This window comes from Aphis gossypii, chromosome X (genome assembly GCF_020184175.1).
Source record: "Aphis gossypii isolate Hap1 chromosome X, ASM2018417v2, whole genome shotgun sequence".
Lineage (NCBI taxonomy): Eukaryota > Metazoa > Arthropoda > Insecta > Hemiptera > Aphididae > Aphis > Aphis gossypii.
The window spans coordinates 26,464,749-26,489,404 of record NC_065533.1 but is presented as its reverse complement, the minus strand read 5'-3'; the positions used below and the strand labels follow the sequence as shown (position 1 = coordinate 26,489,404).

The window sequence follows — 24,656 nt, the reverse complement described above, 5'->3', positions numbered from 1 at the left end:
GTGTTTATTAACTACATGACATTTTTTTTTGTAGTTTGTGATTTTCTATTTTTATTTTTTATTTTTTTAATTGCCTATGTCTTTGTCATAATATGATTTCAGTTATGATTCCAATTGTTTTTATTGATGTCTGTCTTTAACTTATATAGCTTGATTAAGTATACATAGCAATATGGAATACCTAGTAATATCATAATAATAGTAATATAATATGGTATACTCGTGGGACTATAACTACACTCGGTAGTTACATATATATATCGATATATATATACGAGTACAGTATTCATAGAAATCAAAAACTTGAAATCATCATAGTATACACAAACTTATTTGTTCGATTTATTCAATGTACTTAATTTTTTTTATTTTTAAACGCGCTTGCAGTTGTTCATACATGAGTGATTATGAATATGATGGCGCTTCAATTTTTTTCGTTCACAGAAATAAAGAATGAAAAATATAAACCGAGAGAGAGGGTTCTTCGGTGATGAAAAATATTTAATCCAACATTATTTATATATTATTTAAAAATGTTTTGTGGAAAAATATTTAGTATTTATTGTAAAAATATGTATTTACACGAAAGTCCGTATTCATTGAAATAAATTTGTATTACAATCACATTCGATAAAACAAAAAAAATTAAAAATTTCACTAGAGTTACCTGCCACCACTTGCATGTCGTATTTTTTATATTTCTATTATTTTTTTTTTAATACGTTTACACATTATCTAATTTTATAATATACACTTATAAGAAGTTATGCATCTGTAAGGGAAAAGTTTTTTTTTTTAATGTATAATGTGTTTATGTCGTCGAGTATGACGGCGAATAGTTAACGCGTCATACCATCAGCTGTTATGACACTCATTTGCACGACAATATTATTAAAATACATTGGCATCGTCGATGTAAAGAAAAAAAATAACGCCAGTCGTTCCCCACACGCCCTCGGCGACCCGCCAGCCAGTCAGCCAGCCATCTGACGGACGGTTTCAATACGACCCGGTCCGGGTGAGAGGCATAATATTATATAAAATGATATCATAACGACGCATATAATATATTATGCGCACGCTTATTTTCTTTATATCCGAGTTTTCCCTTTTAGCCCGCGACGCCTAAAACCTTGTCCCTTTTACGGTGTGAATTTGCATATACTATATTAACGCGCCGTCGAGAGACGATAATGATTCGCTCTAATTTTCACACGCGGAAAAAAAATGCACCCGTATACGCGCGTATCGTGTAATGAAATAAAAAATGAAAATTCATCCGACGGGGTTCGTTTTTTATTTATCCGGGAGAGCGCGCTCGCCCGTCATCCCGTCCGAATTATCCTTTATACGTAATGACACTTTAAATCATCTGGAAAAAATAACGGTCCCGTATATACTAATCGCGCGTATACAAAACACACACACGCGCATATTCACATATGCACACATATATACGTATATTACTTCACGAACGGGAAACCTTTGGCGGCGGAGGGGATGAAGTCTGTTGCGGGATAATGGATATGCAATACGGCGGCGGCAGTCGTGTATAGGCCGGCGTGCTCTGGAGTGGTGGTAAATCTTAAGAAGAAAAGCTTTTGCCTCAGCGGAGTACGACGAAGATGATATAATATCGAAAGGCAATTTGTCGTTTAGAGTGTGTGTACACATTATATATATACACTCAAGCTCTGTACGTTATAATAATTTATCATCTTGCGTGTGTATATATATTTTTTTTTTCAATATAATTCCACTAACAGCCTATAAAATAATATTTATCTCGGGATCATATTATTATTATTACTATTAAATACAAGCGGGACGGTGACGGTTTGTGCACGAAGTTTGCATTGGGGCGGTCGAAATGCGTATAATAATCGTTTATTCTCCACGGCGGCGGTCTTACCGTCGTATAATAATAGTAATATGGTATAACCATAATTTATACATAATGGCTATATCGTTCAAATCCGGTGCAGTATATACCTATGCGGAATTTTCGTGGAGATGACCCGCCGTCGAAGATCGCGTATATAATGATATACGAACAAAATCAATGGCGATAAAAATGCGTTTTTTACGGCTGGATAGGAGGGGATTTAGAAATTCCAAAAACTGCCGCTGTGCACGTGTCCACGGTCTGGTGCAAGATACGCGTCAAACGGCACTCGACACTAACAAGGTTGGGAGTGAATAATATAGGTACTACAAAATAACTGGTGCAAACTTGACGAAATAGTTTTCTGCGACACACAGTTACTCGGAAAACTTTGTTTTACTACCTATATAATAATAGACTTTTTTTTTCCTATGACGTTTCAATCTAACAAACATCACGTCGTTTTTACTATTCCGTAAAAATGTTTCATATCATTCTATTGAGATAAAAACATAGGTACATACAACAGTCTACAATCTAAAACAAAAAAAAAAAAAATGCAATGCATTGTTTTATTTTATTTAAATCACTCACCAGTTACTTTTTATTTAAAAATGTTTCAAAATAACAAAAGTGTATTTAGTTTCCTCTTCGAATATTATGTTTCTATGTTTCGACGTAATAAAAACAAAAATAAATTAACCAACATTCAAACTGTTTGGGGTATTTTAGCGAACGGAAATATTAAAATTTGAATCGAAAAATATTTAACCAATACGGTATTTGAAAATCGGTAGAAAAAATCCTATCTTGAAAATAATACCTCACGATCGACCACATCGACAGTGTGCGTAAGCAATAATTAACGATTTGTCTTTCGTATAATCAATAAATAATATTTATCATAATATTAGTAATTACACCATAAACGCAGACATAGGATTTATTTAATAATAGACGACTCAGCGAAAATCACCTTAAACTGTCCATGAAGATCGGAACTAACTGCTATGTCATATTATAATATCGTTACAGTCGCTGAGAAAGTATTCATTGATATGTATTATATTTAATACCTTTCTATAATATAATTGTATATTCATCACGTTGTCAAGTTGTATTACGTCTTACTGGCATCCATGGTTTAATATTTCAATTAGGTAGTATATTTTTATAATAATACAATTTTAACGTACGCATTTTAGTGTGTTTTAATTTACACAGTTAATTTATTTTTTTATTTTTTGTTAACCATTTATAACATAATATTATCACATTCGTTCACTAAGTAGGTATTGTAAAATAATTATCACATTGTCGCTAAGTGACGTGTAATTTAAATCGTACGAAAATATCAAAAATATAATATTATTTTGTTGAATACATTGTATTGCAAGCAATAGTGGTTAAAATAGTAAACGTGATATCTTAAATTTGCTTAAAGTTTATTATTATTAAAAAGAAAAACGATCAGACGAAAATCGACTGAGTAAGTTATATTATACGCGATGATCGGGATTCAACACAAGTGTTTTAGAAAATATTATTAAGAGTTATTATGATTAAAACTTTTGTGTGGTGCGCGTTAAAACAAAATTCAACGTTTTATGAATTCTGAAGTGGCACAGTTTTTGTTCATGGAAAATTCATTAAACTATTTTAATTCAAACAAAAGTTATGTTTTATCACGTTTAACCTATATGGTAATGTTTAATTTCGCTATATAGGTTATTCTATATACCCAAATATGTGTCATTATTTTTAACGAGTGATGGTTTGTTCATATATGTTGTTTATATCACGTTTTTCCTATAATTTTTAAAATTTTAATGCATGGTATAAATGTATAGCAATATATTTTAACTAGGCCGTTTCAATTTTGTTTTATATTTTATAAATAATTCACTAAAAATAGTAATTGATTTTTAAAATGGCGTTATATTATTTTCTTTAAAATAATATGTACATTTTAGTACTCCGCTCTTTTAATATTCAGTACTACAAAAATTATTTTCGTAGTATGTTATATCTTATATTATACTAGTATTTAGAATCTAGTTTTTTAAAACTCATAAATAACTCTGATATAATGTCAAGTATTATTAATCCCATAATGCTGAAAAAGTTTTCTTAAGAAAATATAATAGGTATTCATCTGCTTAAATTTTCAAATAATAAAAAAAAAATAAATGTATTTTTCAGAATCTTATCAATCTTTGAGCTTTGACGTAAAATATATTTATAAAAATATTATCTTTTCTATAAAGTCGTTAATATATGTCTACATCAATTTTCATCCTTATTTTGTTTTTACTACCAAACACTGCAGCTTATTTTTAAATTAATTATTTTTTTCTTTGTTTCATAACATTTTTGTTCACTTCGACAACCTCCCACACGCGTTATATATATTAGCTAACCTGTATTTGATTCCATTTTTTAGTAAAATAAGTATATTCAATACTTGATTATATTTTTATTTTAAGGTATTAATCAGAATTGGAGAGATCTTATAAAAAGGTTTTGTCATATGGTTAAACCTCTGGACTATCAAACTCTTTATAATACTGATATTAATACAACAAATATTTTAATGCTTTTTGGCTTTTTGTGGCAGCTGTAGATTAACTCAGACTATCGCTCATTTAATAGTAATAATAAAATAATAATAATAATTTAAAATTCGGGCACTTATATTATATTATGCTTATAAATTTATTTCGAGTTACTGTCTAGGTCAAATTTTAAATAAATAAAGAAATGTAATAAAAAATAGTGAACATTTAAGTGTTTTTTTTTTTTTTAAAAAAAAAAAAAAGTAATATTGATCAATAAAAAATATTAAGATTTAAATAAAATATGAATTTAACTGATTGTTCGATATGAAAAAACAACAACAAATTTACTTGGACTCATGACCATGTGTTTTTGATAAAAATGTTATTTTATTTATTTATTTATTTTTATTTTATTTTATTTTTTTATTTTTTTTGATGGGGAGTGGGGTACTGGGGTAGTGATGCATCACTGAAATAAAAATAGAATTAACTACAGTTGTAATTAGTTATTTTCCCACCAATGATGTTTATGGTTTATATATGATCTTGATATGCTGGATGTGAGAAAATAAAAATTTGTTGAGAAAGGATATCTATACTAGTAATAGCAGCTATTTTTGTTTTCATGAAATCTGAAAAGAGAGCAATATTCAAAAATCTCAGTGTCTTCAATGTGATTCGTGAGTTGTTGTCATCCTATCGCATTGTTTCCATAGAGTCTGTGAGGGATCCAATGTCAGTGGTATATGTTGTGTAAGGTATTTGACAAGACATTGGTTTGTTACCGAAATGAAGTTCAGGTGTCTACTGTCATGCGTGACAAGACGATACTGACAGTATTGAATGTAATATGTTAATATGTATTATAGCTACTTATTTATAAGTTTATATTCGGCGATGGACGAAGAAGTATATTGCATACTATGGTTGTTGTGATAATGACGAAAGTGTTTAACTTTTTTTTTAATTATGTATGCGATGAAAAAAATAGGAAACGATACAATCTTCCGGATGACGAATTCTCAGGGTCTTCTCTTTGGAATAGTTCTTTATTATGTCGATGTATTTAATATCATAACGTTCTAAGAATTGAACCTATTAATACGGTTTATATCATATATTTCCTAGTAAAACGTATATCGATTCAAAGCGGCCACCAGAATCTAAAGTATTCCAATGTTGTTTACCATTTGAGAAGTCGACATAGTACCTAGTACACACGGTATTTCATCAAAGTGTATATAATTACAAAAAATTTATAATAACTATTAATAAACTCAAAAGTCGGGTACAGTAAATGTTATACAACCATAGTGATGTCCTTAGATGTACATTTTACTCCAACCGTTTAAAAGTAATGTTATACATTTCAACGAGAAAGATAAATAAATGATATTTAAACGTTTGGCAGTTTTACGCAAATATTTGACTGTGCGTCGTAATATAACATTGTATTGTAAACACTGTAAACCTTGATATCGTATGTCTAAAACTCCTCTTCGCGAATATTTTCATGATGATATAAGAACAAACGATATATTATGTAGAATGTAAATGTAGTCATAAATATGTTTTTTTCGTGTGATAATAGGATACCTACATAACACGTAATACGTGTCAATAGTTAAATTTCTTTTTTTTTGTTTCGTCACCATTTTTATTCCGACAATCACACAAATTTTAACTATAATATTTTATTCGAACCAAATGTGTGGCGTTCGGTAACACGTCGTCGTTGGCCGTCGCACAAATTAATTCATCAGTATCTACGCCATTTTGGCGGAATTAAATTAATATTTCCATCCACGCATTTTTGGTTTATATTATTAAGTCACGATATCTTCTTACGTGATGTATAGAACGTTACCACTTACCGTTTTGATAAGTATATACCGTCTGCAAGAGATCACTCAAACATTAATTATACATGTGAATACTGTGCAGCATACTTAAGTTTAAATTATCACGTTTAATTTATCGCCGCCGTACAAATTCTAATAAATCTTTCAAACGTTGTTCATTTCGAAAAAAAAAACAGTTGTATCCAGCGATACATTATTAAAATGTTGTGAACAAAACCAAAATTCCTTCGAAGTAACAACAATAATATGTTCCACGTATATACGGTCTATACTATAGTGTTACGTTTAACGATCGAACGGAAACCGTTTCATTTCGTATTTTACGTGTTGCGAAATATTCGAGAAAAAAATTGACGAAATATTATATTATCGTTCCGTCGGACTTGATTGGTTTTATTAAGTATATATAGACACTTGTCGTCAAAAGTGAGTGAAAGCTCAAGATAACTTACTGGAAACCGAGCTTGATATTTATATAACAACGGTCTATTACCTTGGGATTTAGAAAGACAACACGTCATTCCTTTAACCTGAGTGAATCAGAGAAAAGGCAATTTCTACAAAACCTGCAAATGCGAATGAAACGAGACTACATTTCTGCCAATATTGGAATCGTTCACTCAATTTTTTTCTTCTTTTCCGTCAGCCAGGGAAAACCTTTTAGGAATTGTGTGTCTGGGAATAATATACTTTCGATAAAATAATTAATTTGGGATGACGCTTTAGGGGCGAAATATATAGGGAGAAAGAGATTTGGTGCGGAGTGCCTGCAGTAGTGAATGATGGGATTGTGTATCTAAGGCTTACATCTTCGTTGGAGATATAATTAATTTTCTGGTAGTTCCATTTTTGTCCTTTCTCCGCCAATATAGTATTACACTCACCACCGTCTTCTTTACGTAAACGGACAGAATATTTAAATCTATTTACAGGGAACGATGGATTAATATGCTAACAGTAAATACGCTTTCGATTGCGATTTAGCATTCCAATATAATGTTTATTGTATTGTATTATAGTATATAACTGCGTAATAAACAATTTTGATGAGACGAAAAAATCTAAAACTTTTGGACTGTATAATGTATTTACAATACGTTGAATATACGTTCAATTGATATATAGACTTATATCGATAACTAAAAATGTTCATATTATTATATTATAATATTCACAATAACGTAGGTATATAGTATATGGTTGATATAATCTAAATAATCGCATGGCCAATATTACAGAGTATTAGCGTCGCATTATAATTGAAATCAATGTGTAATGTTTTATTTGGACACGCGTAAATCTAATAACGATAACAAAATAGTACACATGGTATGTGCGTTTGAGAAACAAAATATTATACTATTTTAATGATGTGGTTAGACATTATATTTCTGAGGCAGCAATACTAGAATCGTGTCTATCGTTTTTGAGTCGTCCGCTGCGACGTCGACTCCAAATCATATTATTATTATATAAATACAACAATCGAAAAATCGTTCTATTTATTGTCACTGACGGTGAATAAGAAGATCCGCTGGAGTTTTGTATGTACGATTGCTATTCGATTTAAGTACGAGTAGTACGACCGACTTGGCATGACGGCACTCGTCGATGCTTAGTCGGTGGTGGTGGGGGGAAGGAAGTTTCGCGGGAACAAGAAAAACGAAATACGACAAATTCATTTTTCCCCGTTGGATGAGAAAGTTTCAGGAAAGGCGTTCGGCGCGTATTGTTGACACATATTGGAATGCAAATGGGGGCCAATTTCGATTCGTCACGAACGCAGTCTTCCCGAACCGATTTCGACATTTCCTCTTCGTCGTATATGTACTTATATGTATAATGTTATGTGTGTACGTATATAGTATTTCGCGACCGACCGACAGGGAAATAATATTGTCGTTGTCGTCGACCGGCACCAATCGTATCACACACAAGAATCCTTGAGTGTATATATAATATATATATATATACATTATATACATTATTATTATATAATATAAATTCCTTGGTAATGTATGGATGTGGGTAACCGGTTACCGGGTATATTGGAAACTCATGTTTATGTCATAGGTACTATAGTAGTATGCTAATATCAACCTCGCCGAATTCCTCGTAATAGCAATATAACAAGCGGATATTGAATATGTGATGTAAATATATTAAGTATTTCGCAGTTTATTGTATGCATAATAATTATAAGTTCGCATTTTATGTGTTCCTGAAAATGTTATTATTATCATTATTATTATTTTGTTTTTTAATGCTTACATCTTTGAGGTTTCGATCGGTAACCACTATGTTAGGTTTTTGATACTCTTTTTGACGTTTGCTAGTTTCACCAGAAAAAAATAATAATATTGCTACGTTATACTGTTAATAATATTCTAGTTGTTCAACAAAAATATAAATCTTTTTGTCTACTTGATTGTGCTAGGAAATAAAAACAACCAACAACCACATAATTCCATGTTACTCATCACGCTAAAAAAAAAAAAAAACAAAAACAAAAAAAAATTACAGTATTTGAAATATGTAAATTATTATAATTGATAATCATCGTTAATATATTATTCTACTTCTTATAACATTATGTACGTCATAATTATAATTTATGTGTTCGATAATATTATAATTATATCAGTTACTTCACGAATAGTTATTTTATGACTTATGAATAACAATTACTTTGATCATAAAATGTATTAATTTTATTCAGTTTTTGATGATTGGTAAAATTATTACAATTCAATAACTTAAAATATTGATTCAGTACCTAGATTGGATAATTTACTATTTTTGATTTTGAAAAATTTCTGAAAAAAATGTTTTTAATATTAGGTACAATATAGTATATTAATTATTATTAACAACACTAAAAAACTAATTCTAACTATTTTTTCTTCAAAAATTTAAGCGTATTCAGAGTCTTAACATTATTATATTTGAGCTTAAATTATCCATTTATCCAAAATTTCATTATACCAAATTTGATATTTTGATTGTTATTGTTATATATCAGATTATATTATATCATCAACAATAATCTTACATCCAGTTTTTAGATTTAAGTCACACAATTAAACGTCCTATTCTGTTCAGTTTAATCCTTAAAAATATTATAATTCTCATAAAAATAGTCAAGATTTTTAAAGTTTTAATTTAAATAGTTTAAAGAAATTAAGCTCGGTTAGAGAATTATAATTTATATTATAATATAATAATATACTTGAATACGTTTTAAATCAATTTAGAATTTATTTCTACTGTGAAAAAAAATAATATTTAATCGTCATAGTTTTCAACATTAGATTATATAATGTCATGTATAACTAATTAAATGCTTATTTATAAAAATAATAACCACAATGTTGTAAACTTATTACGTAATTTGGTTCTTATTATAGTTCTATTTTCGATGCCTGTATTGATTATATTTTGAAATAAAATTGTATGTTAACACAATTCATGAACAAAAGTAAAATTAATTTATAACTTAAATGATCAACAACTTAATTAAACATTTCATTAACAACATTACGTAAATTAATTTTAATGCAGTATACTAGTATAGGTACAACTGTTGTATTATATATAGTACATATATGCTCTATTGTAAAGGATAAAAAAAAACAAAGTTATTTCATTATTTAGTTATTTAAACGTAGGTACCCAACATTGATTGACAACGTTGGTAAATATATTTTATTAATGAGTTCAGTGTCTAACAAAAAGAAAAGGAGAACAATAACCAAACTTTCAAAATCATTTTTCAAACAATGCGTTAATTAAAATACATTATTCCGAAAAATAACTAAATAACCATGGAAAACGTGTTAATTAAAATATGTAGTTACAAAGTATTAACGTTGTATTTATAATGCGTGTGTGAAAATTATAATTCAAATGCAAAACATATTATTATTATATATAACGATGTCGTAACGCAAGTACCGGAAAGAACCGTAAAACTTCAATAGTTACTTTTAAATATAAATATATTTATTAGCTACCAGTTGAAAAAAAAATAATGTTAGACTAAATTTTACAATTAACTAAAATAAAATAAGATAACAATGAGTAATATTAATATGATAATACTATGTAGGTATTCATTTTACGATTTTCGTGAATCAGTAGAAAACAAAAAAAAAAAATCATTGTGTTTTATTGACAATTTTTGCTTGTCTCTCGAGACAAAAATTATTATTATCTCTCGTTTGACTTCATAGTTCCGTAAACACGAGGTTTACGTCAAATATTATCGTATCTGTTACTGCCGTCGTAGTGGTAGTCACTGAACGCATTTTTGGAAACTATACATGGCAAGAATTCAACTGGGCAAAAGCCTTTTGAACTTCCACATGAAAATTAGGCGAGTACAATTTAATGATGAACGAAATATGCACAAAGTCTACACGACTAAAATATATTATACATAATGTGAGTAGGTAGCAGTTACATAACCGAAACGTAAATAAATATCATAATATTGTAACTGATCAAATAGTTTGAATTTCAAAAGCACTCACCCGAACGATCCAAAACAATATTGCACCACGTGAAACTTTTTCGTGCGCATTACAATTTATGTAATATTATAATAGTGGCGTGATGACCTGTACCTACTCAAACGGGCTTTAGCCGAAACAAAAAGGGTCGAGCTCAAACGGGCAGTTTTACGGAAAATCAATTTTCACGCTTGAATAGGCCTCGAAAATCGGCATCCCGTACATATACTATGCCGATTTTTAGGTGCGTGTAAAATTACAAGAGCACAGTCCGCTGTCATAGGTCCACGCATAATACGAAGTTTACGACTTACTGTTCACAGGATTTGCACAGAAATAATATAATTGTGTTGGCATCCTCTTGGACCGTCGCGATAATATATAATATATATGTACACGTTATTAACGATCGAGGATAGCGTTAAATAGCATTTTAATTTCAAACTATTTTTGGTACCTAACCTACGTGTCAATAACGATGAGTACTCGTGTGCAATAATATAGTGACGATTGAAATGGTAATTTAAGATTAACATGTGTTAAAATGTTTAAAACGAATGACTAAAATAACGAAAATTAAAATCATTATTCAAGAGGAAAAAATCATTATTTTTTATTTAAATGTCTAATTTTGTTAGATTTAAACTAAAAATACTTTAAATAAATGTTATCTATGTATTGTTCATATTTTCAAAACGCTATTAAGTATTAAACCAATTTAAGAAAAATATTATAATCGATTTTCGACTAAAAAAAATAAAAATAAATTTCTAAGAGTTATAAATAACACAAAAAATCTTAAATACCTATTCTAAGTAAACGTTTTAAAATCGATCTGTTAATACTAATATTTGGTAACAATTTTATATCTACGGTTATTTATTTCTACGTTACAAAAAACAAAAAAAAAAAGACAAATAAACAATATCGATTTTATCAAAAACTTATTCAGTATAAATATTTCAAATCATCTACAGTTTTTTTGTTAGTTTTTCAAATTCTTTATTAAATACGGGACATTTTCTACTTTTTATCCCTTCAAAATACCGACTGGATTACATTTTCAACATAAACCACACTCAACGGTTGAAAATGCAAGAGTTTATTTTACTCCAAAACGCGTCATCAAACACAGACATATAAAAAAAAAAACATCAACTAGGTAGGTAAAGATAATATAATAATATATTATTTCTTCTTACATTGCTAAGAAATATTTTGTATGTATCTACCTACTCCATTACTTCATTATTTACGATCAACGTGATATGGTAGTTCAATGTTTAACTATAGATAATACATATCATTATATAAATTCGATTTGAACTCGATGTAGAAATACTCTTTATAACGTATTTGCTGGTAATAAATTATTGAAGATTTTATAATATGGACATTCTTACTTCCGGTACAATAACACATTTTCTGGCAACCGAACATGAATGTTATAAACACTCGCCGTGCTTTCCGCCATTAAAGCGTACGTGTAATTCTTGCGTCGATGTATTTATTTTCTTTGTCGGTTATGTATATAGATGGATAATATTGGAAAAGTCCGCCTCGGGTGAAAGTTAAACGGCCGTCACCGAGAAAAAAAGTTCAAATTATATTATTATTGATTCCGGGGTATCCGAAAACAAGAAGAAAAAAAAACGCCGATACAAGATCGAAAACGGTTTATTAAATCCAAATGTTCGCGATAGGCAATAAAACGGGGGTATCGGCTGTAAAATGCGTTATCTACCGCGCATCAGTTTTGGGCGTGCTATATCGTGAGTTTACGATTATTATTTTTATATTTCACTTCTTTTTCTCTCTCGTTTCGCCGATCGCAAAATTTTGTCTGTGATCATCGAACTATAGACTATGTAAAAAAATGCGTTCAAACCATGCAGCAAATCATAGTCGTACATATATAGGCTGCGTTTAGCTATATCTACATAGTGCATGCCTGTGAATCAGCCTACCGTGTGGACGTGTGTTAAAAATATAAATAGTTTAAAACTGTCTTTTCTATCGCTAAAAGTCTAGTTTAACTAAAAAAAAGTCAAATTTTCTAAAATATCTTCTCACAAGATATTTTATAATGTGGTCACAATCACTTGGATCCATTTATTTTGAGTCACTTTTCAACGTTTGAATTTTTTATTCATAATTTACTTTTTTAATCTTATTATTTATAATACGTTTTATAAAAAATAATTCCCATATTAATAATTAATAGCCCGGTTTAAATTTGATATGATATATTTCATTGACAATTAACAACTATTAGATTTTTTTGACAAACATTGAGTTGGAAATCTTCCTACGATCTTTGTACAAAAAAGTTTTTTTATGTAATAACAGTTTTTTTTTTACCAGTACCTAGGTAAAAAAAATAGTTTTAACACGGCGTACTGAATAGTCCAATTTGGTACATTCGAGTTAATTTAATTTGTTCAATTTTATTTTTCATTATTTTATTGTTGTATTATTTTTAATAATATGAAACTTCAATATGCATATTTATTATATATATGGAATGTCTGTTTTTTTTCTTCTGTTAATTTATAATATTTACTATTTATTATTAGTATATTTGAATACATTAGTACAATAATATTATCAGAAATAATAATAACAGTCACTATAATTGATGAATGGAAACATTTTAATTAAACTTAAAATCTATATATGAATTATATTAGGTATTCTTTAATTATGTTAATGGAGTTAAATTTTAAAAAAAAATATTTCAAATAACGCCTGTAAAATGTTTTAATATTATTCCTCGTCCAAATGTACAATACGCTTTTACTTGTTAAATAACATTAAAAAAACCCACTTTTGTAAAATCTATTTATAGATAGGTTTTCCTATACTTGTAGTTTGTATGTTGTGCCTATTTATTTATACAGAATATTATGCTATATTTTTTTAATATGCATCAATTGCCACTAGAAACCATTTGGATAATATTGTATCATAATGTATAATTAGATTTTCCGGGAAAACTTCAGTAAAATTCAAAAGCCATATAACTGTAAAGTGTAAATTTTTCGTCCACATTTGATTTCCAATTTACCGGCAGCTGTGCACCACATGATACGATATAAAGTAAAGCTATTCGTTTTTCAAAAAATCAATGAGAATGAGATGATAATGATTAAAAGATTATTTGAATCATTTTGAAAAAAAAAAACGATGTACATTATAATATAAAAATAAAAGTGACGACAGCGCACGCTTGCAACCCGACTGAAACGTCGGGGTTGTGGGTGGATCCGAATAATGGAGAGAAAAAAATAGAACGAAAAAGAAACAGGGCGAAAGACTCTGAGGAGAGTAACTTTTCCGGTCGACCACGGCGGATGGGCTCAATTGGAAAAGTCGGTCTATTAATCAAACGAAGACAACGACTAGAAAGACGAAGACCGGGTGTGCACCGCCACCGGCGTCCTGGAGCTGATGTCGGCACTTTGGGGCGTAAAAGAAAAACGTTTGCCCGTCAAAACGTTGAGCGATTGCCCACCCCTCTCGGTCGCTGCATCCCTGGCACCAGCTATTTAGGTTGCGTTGTCGGCGGAAGATCTGGGATAAAAAGGATGAGAAAAAAAATTACATACCGTTTTTATTTATTAAAACGATTTGTATTTAAGGGTTTTCTACTCTTGTACATATTATATTATTATTTTTATTTATGTATATTTTTATTGGTATTATTCTTATTTCCTTTTCCTCCTTCTCTTAAACTGGACCGACTGTTGAAAAGGATTCGCAGAATGGTGAATTAATTGGCGCACTATCTGAAAACTGTGGTAATTAGTTTTATACTGTAAAGGGATTACATACTAAACGTTTGATAAGTAATCAGTTAGGGCAAATAAAGCTTTTTCGGTTTTTATAAAAACAATTTCCTAACACTCGCAAACATCAATGACTTAGGTTTTCTGCATATTGTACCTAAAAAAAAAAATAACGAGAGTATTTTATAAGTTGTAAATAGACAATGTAATATTGTAATTGTCGTAAACAATTTTTGAGATTATAATTTATTATGCATAATATCAATTCTATATCATCCTATTTAGTATATTAATGTCTGTAATAATTTAAAAAAATAACCAAAGTAGCGAAATTTAAATGATTAAGTTAGGTAATAGTTTTAGTAGAGAATTCATAAAACGGTGGGCTAAATGAATTTTTATCAACTGAGTGTTTTGTTAATATTGACGACCATCATATCTCGACCACGCTGTTATAACTTGATACTAACCAAATTAATAACACTTATGCTCACTAGAATTTACCATCTAACCTCCTATAATGCCGTCTTTATTTATTACATTTTTGTTGTAGTTTTGGAAATAATAAATCTACACCTTTTTAATTGTCTCTACGCTTTTCTTGACCCTATAATTTTTAAAATAGAACTAGAATTATTGTTAATCGAATATGGTCGGTGTACAACAATATTATTATATTATATTATTTCCATGGTTTTCATTAAACGTATTTTATTTGCACACGGTTAGGTATTAACTTTTCCGTTGGTAGAATTGACCATCATACGTGTTTTAACCTCGTAATAAATCTATTCTAGTTTTCTTATCTGACAGAAATGTCTTATATTTTAACGGGATATGATACATTTACATATTGAGATGATTATAATAATAATTACAATATGGTAATTTATCGCCATCGACTCGTTACCCGAAATAACCGACTAGGAGAAGTAAAATTCTGACAATGTAGGTACAACAGGCTTGCGCATTGTTGTTTTCAAAACGAAAGGGCGTTTAGTGTGGAACTTAAAAAAATCAAAAAAATCGTGTGTTATAATATTTCGTTGTCGTTCAACAGTGTTTGTGACGTCGAAAAACGAATGTAACGATTAATGGACAGTGTAATATTAAATTTAAGTCAACGCAATATCATGCGTTTTATTTCTCGATTTTGAGACAGAAAAATGTAATTATATTATACACTATTTGTACGAAGGTTTTAAAATTTTAAATTACTGTAGGTACATAACTTTAAATATACAAATAATAATTATTATTTATTAACATCATATATATGCTATTAAAAACAAAAAATATAAAATTAAATTTATATTTTATAAATAAAAAGTAGTTATCTTACTGTACAGTTTACATAATATAGGAGCTGCTTATTTATTTAAATTGCCATTCGTTCATAAATATTTGTGTATCACAATAATATCTCTGTTTTAAAATCACGACGAACATAATAACATAGTCTTCAATAACGTTTATAAATTTCAATAAATGTAAATAATTATTGTAAAGATGATAATATTCAACTGTAATGCAACATAATATTATAACTGATTTAGATTTAGTAATATATACCTATTTTAGTATAAAATAGATTAAACAGAAATCAAGAAAATTAAAATAATAATACGTTTTTTAACTGTTTTCAGTGATCACCACTAACGTGGAAGCTGTGGCTGGTATGGTGGCATATTTACCATGCAACATGACTCCACCGACTCCAAATGATCGCGTTACGTTAGTCATCTGGTTCAAACAAGGACAGACCAATCCAATATACAGGTAAATAAAATAAACCATATTATTCTATTATCGGAAAAGGTGATTCCATTATCCGATCGGAGGGTTTATTAGAAATTTAATAATTTTACTGATTCTGCCGCCTGGTTTAATTAAATTAAAAATAACAATAAATTATGTTTGATAGAAAATTTGAAACCATTATGAATCTACTCCAACATTTGATTGGCTGTATTAAAGCACAATTCTTTTACCGATACATTTAAAAACGCTTAAAGAGTAGTATTTAAAAGTTTAAAACAATATTAACTGGATTTATTTTTCTGTGAACGGAAACCATAAAATTAAATTTGAAATGGTAAAATAATTTACTAAAAAAGTTCTATTAATACGTTTACTACACAGTACATTTATGTTGAGATCAGTATATTATTTTAGAGCACTTTTTACAAAATTAATATCCCTGAACAATCAATGAAAATATATGAAAATAGGAAAAAAATCATAGAATTGAAATGTTTTAAACTGGGAAATTACGTGTAACTAGAAAATATCACCTCTATAAATAACGTAAATATAGGTATGTAATTAATAAAAACAAAAATTGTTTTCATAACTTTTGCAGGTTATACATACGAGTATATAATATACATACATACATAATCGTACAATACTACCATTATATTATTATTATTCGTCTTTCTTTGTAAACGGAAGTTTGTTCTCGGGAAATGGACGGTTTTATCCAACTCACAATAAAATAGAATCTTTGACTGAATTTCGATCTCGACGGACAATATATTATTATGTATATTATATTATACAACGCATATGTTCGCTTAATACGTAAACACTATATTATGTACATTGTATACATAATAAAAGTTTCAGTGTTGTAAATTCGGTCGAGTACACTACGTCTATTTTTGGTTTTTATATATATATATATATATATTTATACTTTGTGGTTTACTTTTTAGCGGCAGTGAACATCTTCAAACTGACCGTTTAGTCGCCAAATTTATTGCTCGCCTGTTTTTAACTTTTTATGACATGGCGCACTAGTTTGACAAAAAACATTCGTTTTCTTTTGAAAGTATAAAAATATATACTTGCTCTCTGTGTGTGTATGTGTGTTTATTGTATAATAGCCGACGACGTTGTTTATTTGGCCGACTGCGCGAACTGTTGTCTGCGTCCTTTCTTAATTTCGCAGCTGCGGCGACTGACCTGTCAACTTCGTGAGTTGAGCCGTAAATATATGTGCTTTTTGTCATACTGTTGGCATTATAAAATATGTCCACGTATATCTGGAATACGTTTCACTGCAAAGTTGTCCGAACGAGTATATCGTCGAATACCATAACATCATACTGTATTATATCGCTGCAGCACATGGTGTGTATAATATTGTATATAGGTGCTAGGTTAGATACATAAAGTTTATAACAGATGATTTTTTAAAAGATTATTATTATTTACTAGTTTAGGTCACCAAAAATATTATAACGGTCCATAAATATGTAATTTGATGTTCGATTTTAATTAGTTTTAGTCCAAATTCAATATACAAACCATATTTTTGTTTGTTTGGTTAGTTTTCAAGAAAAATATAGGTCGAACTAAAAAAAAAAATATTACGTTACTCGTGCTCATCTCTTTTTAACAATTTTCATATTATACACATTACGAGCAGCTCTAGTAAACCGTTGTGCATTTCGAAATTAAAATCACGTATTCAATATGTTATTGCTTATTAAAGTGATAAGTTGAATATTGTAATCCTACCATAGACCTTTAAGAATACTATGTATTCCGCACTACGACAAGACATTGCATAAGTAGATCACAACAATTATAATTGCCGAATCACTTCTAGACAATAATGATAATAATATATCATTATATTGAACGATCTTCGTATTTTTAGACGGCTCGTATGTGCAATGGCGTTTGGTTAACGCGCGGGAGTCCGTATATATTCGACGACGGTATATAATAATATGATACAATATTATTACAAACGTCGTTCCTGCCGACCGGAACCCCACGTCACGGCGCCGCATTTGTCGGAAATTTGCAAACCGGAAACCGAATTATTGTTGTATATTATAGAGTATAGACGATTATAATAATGATAATTGTTATTATTATATGTGTGCACTATAAACGCTCTCCGTTGCCGATTTATAATGTAAACGTATAAATGACACTCGGTGTATGCCGTATGTAACGGTATGGTATATGTCATCTCGTAGCAGTAGGAAGTATATATTATGTACGTCAAACGATAGTGGTTGTGCTAATAATACGATTCACCGACTGCAGCATTATTATCCCGCGCGCGTTATATACGAAATGTATACGCATCGTCGGTTACCGCCAAGGGTCGTGCGCGTGCGGTGCTGGCTTAAGATCGGATTTGTGAGGGGGGACGAAGCAATAATAAAAATAGTGCAACCCTTTGTCCCCGTCTTGTTTGGACCGGAAACCGAACAATATACGAAACGCGTTATAATAATTTGTACAGTAAATGCCCCCCCCCCCCCCAGAAAAAGTTTAGTAATATATTACGTAATAAATTTATTTATTTATATAATATATTATACGCACTGCATATGCGTATGTAGGTACACCGTACTCTTGCACATTAGATTTAAGGAATGGAACGTATACCAAACGAACCGATTTATTTGTACGTATATATGCCTAACCCGACTTAGCTGTAAACGGCAGCCGTCGGATTTAAACGCCAGGCAAGGCCGTGCTCGGGATTTATCCACGGGTAGCGATATGAAATTCACGTCACAAAAGGAGTGAAATACACGGCACAATATATTATATTCGTGCAGTTAAAAAATATAAATAAAATAATATACGTTTTTAAAATATGTTTAATATAATATACCTGCTATAATACGATTCGCATCATAGCCTTTCGTGATGCTGTATTAAAAACATCATCATCATTATCATTATTTTTCTCTATAAAATATTTCTACGCACTGGCTCGTGAGAGATCGTCATCGTTTTATTGTAGAAATCAGTTGCGCCGTCGAATGTGCAGACGGAATGCAACTCTCCGAGCGAACCGATTATTGCGTGATAACAATAGAACGCCCGATGGTAATACTACGTGCTGCGGTGTTATAATAAAAATAATTTACTGTCGAATAAATAAATACAAATAAATACATATATCGTTACTAAAATCTTAACAATAAATAAATATAAAGCTGTACATGCGATTTATGTTCTTTGTGGAATTTGATTTCAAACTTCTCTCACCAATAAATTTAAGTGAAATCAAGATCTAATTATATTGATGACATCATAAACCGTATTTTGACCTTCCACAACAGTTGTTACGAGATCGATCGAAAAATAATGTAAGTTAACTAAAATCTATGATCTTTTATCTAACATTTTAACCATTAAAAATGTAATGTTAGATTATGAAAGTCATTGTTGAAACCTTTTCCGGACCGATTTTAGGTTTAAAAAAGGTTTAAAAATCAAATAGATAGTTTAGAATTATCTGTAGAGGAAAATAAATATATCCTTTGACATATATTATAGATGAGCAACATAGGTTAGCTTCACATACTCGATGTGTTATACAAAAACAAATCAACAAAACATTTTTAAACTTCGACGATCATTTTAAGCTTAATCTTATTTCATAAGTCCACGTCCCCATCTTTTTATCCATATTATACGTCCGAAATCATAAAACATCGTATGGTTATAATAATCAGTAAAAACCCTCTTGTCGTCACTCGTCCCATATTATAATATTATGTTTATTGCTTATCAAAAATGCAATACTAAAACGAATACTCTGATTTACTTCCAGACGCCCTATTATACTGAAGAACAATAATAATAATCCACAAAACGCCTTATATATTTAAATTCTTAAGCACTAAATTGTCATGCATAACATATAAGGAACTGTATCTACTGATTCCTCTGCTATGAATCTTTGTATATCTGGGGAAAATTTAATGGTGGATTATAGAGGACTATAAAACTCGGTGTTGTCTCTGTCTACTTAAAGTTTATGAGCTTACGAATAAAATAAAATCATCTATCAGCATTAAATTATTAAATTAAAATTTTAAAATGTTTAATAATCGTTGGGTAGTTGAAAGAAGGTTATTTCTTCGCTTTGGAGTACAAAATAAATTGATAACAAGGATTAAACAACTCAAAAGTTACATAATATTCTGCACATTATAATATCCATTATCTTTTTCAAGATCAAATAAAAATAAAATATAAATAAATAATGGCATAACTGTCTTTTTTCTTTGAACTATGGATGTAAAAATAAAAATATATTTTGTTTGTTTTTTTTAATTATTAAATAAATAGTAATATACTGAAAAAAAATATTTTATTTTATCAAAAATATACTATCTTCTTTCAATTTCATAGTTAATGCACAATGTGTTTTACTTACACATCACATCGCAAAAAGTAATTCATTTTTTACATTTTAAATTTGTTTATTTATCCATTTTAATATTTTATGTACAATTTGGTAATCACATAGCAACCCAAGTACAACGATGAAACGGGATGTGATTCTGTAATATACAGTAAACGACTTTGATCGTAAAATGTACTACTTATTAATTCTGAGAAATAATAGAAAACAGCAATAATATAAGGACATTGATGATAGGATTTCACAATATAATTTTTATGTATCCGACTTATAGACTGAAGTATTTATTTAAAAAATGGCAAACGATAGCCTTAAATATCGAATTAGTTTACAGTTTGCGTGTAGAATGTACTTAAATACTGTGTTTACTTATTGGTTCATTAAAAGAAAGTCTATGCATCAAAATTTACGTATGTTTCCGTGTTTCAGCTATGACGTGAGATCAAGCCCTGCAAAGACAGTGACACCCAACCCCAAGACGTCGAACGGTCCACAGCAAAAGTCAGTAACTACCATAGGCCCCCACCGGTCTGATGACAAAACTTTGGACGGCCGGGCATACTTTCGCGTTACCTCGCAACCGGCCGCACTCATCGTGCAGGACATAGGTGACAAGGACGCAGCCGTGTACAAATGTCGGGTCGATTTCAAAAAGTCACCCACCCGAAATTCCAATGTCAATTTGACTGTTATACGTAAGTAACGTAATTTTAATTATATTATTATAAGAGTAGGTAGTATTAATGTACAGTTACCGATAGATACTTTTGATAAATAGTTTTGGGAAATCGCAATGATTGGCTGAGTATTGATTTTTATTTTACGCAGTAAAATAATTGTACGGGTGACAAAATGATTTTAAATGAATGCATAATATTGTCTATGTTTCACACGGACCAGAAAAAAAATTGAAGAGTAGGCTAAAATTATGCTTGATTAAAATTATTCCAATAATGATTTTGAAAGTGAGGTGCTAAAATGCCAGTTGACAAATACACTATCTATTGTGTATTTCACATATAATTTAATACATTAAAATATTTCTACATTTGTAAGAAGAAAATAGTTATCATTTATCATTTCAATTTTTAAATGGTAATTTTCGTAGAATATTTTATTTTTACTTTTTTTTTCTATTATAAAAAAAGAGAAAAAGCGAGTATACATGACGTCTAAGACGACAGAATCATACAAAAAACTTTATTCATTTATTCGGTGTAGCCGGTGAGTAGAATGCTAGCTTGTTCAGCCACGCTACCGATTTCCATAATAATGGTTTATATTGTACCTAATAAAAATAAAAATACTAATATAATATTCGGTATCTATTAAATCAGATGATTTTTCAGTTTGTATACATATCAAAAACGTTCGTGATAGTAGGTCATAACAGTTATATCAAAATTGTCCAATACTTAGGAGATAATCAAAAGTAAATAGATAGTAATAATTATACTGCCTGTTTTACAGTTGACTTATTGATTTATTGGGATTAAATTAGATTACAAGGTTAACCGATTATAATTTTTAAGTTATGTTTTTTTTTTACATTTCTAATTAATTTTCGAAATAAAAACGAGATAATTTGTTTAGCTAAAGGAGAATGCTTGAAGTGGCTAAGCCCTCTAAAATATATAATAAATCACCTCTCAACAGTTTAATATCTATATATTTAAATGTTCTGAAAGTACATTTTATTCTTGTAAATTATAAATCTAATGAAAAAATAGAACTAAGGTTAGCCCATTCAAAAAGTTTATTCAAGCTCTGTTTATGAACTGACTATTGAGACTCTTAAAAAATAATAAAAAACATTTACTAATTAATTTTATTAAATAAATATATGTATAGCATATTAATATTTATGACATATAAACTTGTGAAAAAACTACATTATCTCATGTAATAATTTTAACAGTAAAATATATTATTGTATTAACAATTTTAAATTTAGTAATAGTAAAAAAATCCCTAAAGTCACCCTGCAATATAGTGGATAGATGTCGATTATCGGGGTGAACATCGTTATTGAGTTGTCTCAGTAATGTATATTGTATTGAATTTTAATTCAATGATAAATAGTAAAATATATAAAGTACAGAACTATTATTTTCGGAGACGGTCTATATACGCGTACAAAATAAATAGTAAATTTTTGAATTTTTCTCATAACTAAATAAAAAATATTATCATTATTTTCAATATTTTCTAATTTATATAAGAAAACTTATAAAAAACCTTGAATTCAATTTGCAAGCTGTTGTATACACAACCAAAAACTGCATCATACAAAATCTAAAAATGAAAATATCTAAAAATGTGAATAAATAGATCAAAAATACCATTATATTTTTTTAATATTACCTAATTTATAAAATGTTATTATAAATATTTTTTAAAAGTTTCAAGTCTCCGATTATTCGTCTTTAAGCTACTACAAAAATATAAAATGCGGTGTTGCATAATTCTTTAAATATTTTTTTATTTCTTTTTTCCAATCATTTAGAATACCTAGTAAAAGGCATTTTGTTTTCCGTAAATATTCACGGTATTTTTATATTTTATTTTTTCCCATTATTTTTGAAAAGTTCTTTGACATTTCTTTTTCTAATTTGCTACCTAAAACCTCTTACGATGAAGAAGAAAGTATAATTGTTTCAAAACATACCTTTAGACACACACAAACACACACATAATATATATATATAACTATAATATAAAAAATAAAAAAATGTTTTTTTTTGGTAAATTTTCAATTTTGTATTAAAAACTATTGTGTATGCTTAAATCTGTTCGTGAAATGTCCGATTTAAGATGTCCGCTGATAAATAAATATTTGTTTTGTATTATTCGGTTTGAGTTGATCTCAACCGTAGTTGACGTATAGTATACAATAATAAAACGTATAATCTTATATTATACACGCATTTTTTGTGACTAAAATTAAAGTACAACGCAGTTAAACTTTGTCGATTTTCGTATAGTTCGACTTGACGGTCATTTGCCCTGCATTTTTGGCTGTATTTATCTGCGCAAACAATGTTGACTTTTTCACCCTATCCCGATATCATTACCACGCCATTTTGATGTAAACGAGGGTTTTTGTTTCAAAATATTTTCTCGGAATAATTCACGACCGCGCGTCACGCATCACCCTGCTGTTGATCTGTATACAGTGAAACAATTTAAGACGACGTCGATGATTGTGTTAATCTCCAGTCTTGCGTTTAATTTGTATGCGGAAAAGCGAAAATACGAATTTGAAATCTAAGTGATAGGTGCAGGATAAATATTTTATGTCGAATAATTAGTGTCATTCAAACTTTTGTACAAAAATGTATATCATTTCTCCCATTATAAACGTTTGCTCGCTTTACAACGATTTAATGTTTTAAGATCTCATCATTGAATTTTTTTTGAATAATAATACGATAGGTAATAACAATCATAATAAATTACCTATCGAACTATTGCTTCGTTAAAAACATCTTTCAAACTGAAATCCGACCTTATAAGTATGATACATTTTAACAATAAAACCAAAGATATGTTATGTACTTACTATTCTAAAAATAAATTTTTCATGAGCAGTTTTATCGTAAAAAAACAAAACTGGTAAAGCAAAAGCTCCGGATACGAAATAAATAACTGATTATATCACTGCAGTGTAGAAACTACAAACTGAATATACTAAATGCATTGAAAATCAAAATTCTGATGTCATAATAAATGCGTGTATTTATAAAAAAATGCATGTGGAATAAATTCACGGATTCAAGTGAAATAAGTGCGTATAGGCTCTTATGAATTTTAATTTCACGTATACCTGTGAATTTATAGCTACACGTTAAATAGAGATTTC

At 29.2% G+C, this 24,656-nt stretch overlaps 1 protein-coding gene across 1 annotated transcript in view; it reads left to right on the top strand.

Annotated features, from left to right (window-relative positions):
* The window catches only part of LOC114119029 (nephrin-like), a 395,167-nt gene that overhangs the window by 236,584 nt on the left and 133,927 nt on the right, over positions 1-24,656 (top strand). Inside the window, exons 2-3 of the mRNA XM_027980484.2 lie at positions 16,251-16,383; positions 21,224-21,489. Of these exons, the coding sequence (XP_027836285.2) occupies positions 16,251-16,383; positions 21,224-21,489 (399 nt within the window). The remainder of the gene's footprint in view (positions 1-16,250; positions 16,384-21,223; positions 21,490-24,656) is intronic.